The sequence below is a fragment of the Echinococcus granulosus genome, assembly GCF_000524195.1.
Source record: "Echinococcus granulosus chromosome Unknown EG_S00115, whole genome shotgun sequence".
NCBI lineage: Eukaryota > Metazoa > Platyhelminthes > Cestoda > Cyclophyllidea > Taeniidae > Echinococcus > Echinococcus granulosus.
In genome coordinates this window covers 1,645-3,778 of record NW_020170495.1, presented here as the reverse complement: position 1 = coordinate 3,778, position 2,134 = coordinate 1,645, and the positions used below count along the sequence as shown (strand labels likewise).

Sequence of the window (2,134 nt, the reverse complement as noted above, 5' to 3'; positions counted from 1 at the left end):
TTACTATACTCACTTGAGTATGATGAATGGAGGATAATCTGTCAAGGGAGACTGTTAGCAACAGTTAGCACGGGGTAGGTGATGAATAGACTATTCTATCTCTCCTTTAACAAAGAAAAGCTTTGGAACTGTAAAGTCGAACGTGTCCACATGGAATGCACTGATGGATGACAATGGTCTTTTAGAACCTCCCATTTGTACTCCTCTCTATTAAGCACCTGCACATAGAGCGGCCAAAACATTGCCCACTGCCTGACTGATGCGTTGCAAGACGACTTTTTGTCCTCTGACGTCAATATTTATCGCCGAATGACACTCTAGCTCTGTTTTCCAAAACGTTAAATCACCCAACCCTTTAACCTCAAGTGATTGCCATTTATATCTCTCTTTTGCTGTTTGTGCATGTGCATACATAATGAAATGGATATTCATTGGTTCGCGCAGATTTGTAAACCTGCCAAATGACTTGTTCAAAGCAAATCTCTCTTGCATTTGTACTAAAATGGAAAGTGCTTAGAAGCACTCATGGGTGAGAGGATAGGCCAATTCGTCAGAAGAATGTTCTATCCAAACGGTCTAAGTACTCAGATCATTTTCTCTAGAGAGCTACGGTCTTACTGAATTTGGCCGTGAATTCGAAACAGAGCACCCTTACCAATCAATGTCGTCTCTTGCACACCGGTGACCTCAATGACCAGCACCAATACGTTTCAGCAAATAGGACCGTGAGTGTGTTGTCGAAGTAATGAAACTGTACAGAGCGTATGGGGCAGTTGGGTGGCCGTTAGCAGCCGCAAGACCATTAGTCTCGCGTCACCGAGTGGAGAGGTCGCCTGCCTTCAGAGTGGATCGTGGGTAAAGTGTTGTTGCATGTGCTTAATTAGTGCCTGCGCCCACTGATCCATAAACTTGCAATCATTTTCGGTGAGTCGGAGAGTGACATTAGAGGGGTATATGCTGGTCCGGGGGGAGAGCTGGGGTGTCTTGGTGGCCTAATGGATAAGGCGTGGGTTTCTGGAGCCGAAGAGTGTGGGTTCGAGTCCCACCCAGGATGACTGGCCTGTGGCCTCCTCCGACGCAGTGGTGCGAAGTAGTTGGAAGGCGTGTGTTGTTGACGTGTACATCACGTCCCCAAAACTTACTGCATCTCTCGTTGTCGAGGCGTTGTAATGTCAGGGTTCTCAGGACGGGCGTCTTTCCGCGTGCGTGAAAGGCACAGGTTCATTTGTGCTTATTTTTGTAGAAAACACTGTAAACAACAAGGTCCGCTTTAGCTACTCAGACTCACTGATGGATACAAGCTTCTTCGACTGGCCTCAGGTAAAATCTCACACCGGTCGAAGGATGCATCGAACCGTAAATGAAAAGTAAAACAACCCGATAATTGCATGTACTACACCTACAAAGTGAGTGAAATTGCACTAAGTGGATGTGACTTCTTAATCCCATGAATTCAGACCTGGAAATCAAGAGGATGAAGATTATAAGTGGCAGAGAATTTGGGAAGACCGCTTCATCAGTACGTTTTATTTCGTATCCTATACAACTAACTCACGGTCTCACTATTGCTCTTGTTCTCAATATCCCAGCCGCACTACCACTCACGAAGAACATCCTTGGATCGGTCCTGTAGAGAAATTGCGCATTATTCGGTGCCAGGGAAATGGTCAGCTGGCCACCCGAATTCCCCCAACTTGCCAATCAAAATACCCACTCGCCCTTGGCTTCTGTATACCCTGCCGTTAATAAGGCAGGCCTAAATATGTGAATTAAAAATAAACCCTAATTCTTTACACGGGCCTGTCGTTTTCTCGGTAAGTTTATCAGTAAGTCAATCGCCTCCTGTCTATGGATGCGTTTCAGATAATACAGGTATTAAAAAATCGTCACCTAGCCACTCACAACACATCCGAATCATATGTTGATAAGTTGCTCACCTGTCTAGGCATTGCGCTCCACCAATCCCGTCTCTCTAAATGGAGCAACTCAATTGTCGCACTGACGTTCTGTCGCCTTTAAATGCAGCTAACACGACTTTGCATAAAGCCATGTCCTTATCACATCCGATTTGACATATGCTTTGCAGTTTGTGAATCAGAGATGATGATGAGATTGCAAAAAGTACACATCGGCA

At 45.4% G+C, this 2,134-nt stretch overlaps 1 protein-coding gene across 1 annotated transcript; it reads right to left on the bottom strand. All coding sequences in view use genetic code 11, as the record gives it.

Annotated features, from left to right (window-relative positions):
* Positions 1 to 839: 839 nt before the first annotated feature.
* On the bottom strand, positions 840 to 1,124 carry EGR_08673 (hypothetical protein; the record flags this gene model as incomplete). Its single annotated transcript, XM_024497922.1, has 2 exons — positions 840 to 992; positions 1,047 to 1,124. The coding sequence occupies 2 exons, from the start codon at positions 1,122 to 1,124 to the stop codon at positions 840 to 842; spliced, it is 231 nt and encodes a 76-aa protein (XP_024347647.1).
* Between the last annotated feature and the right edge of the window lie 1,010 nt (positions 1,125 to 2,134).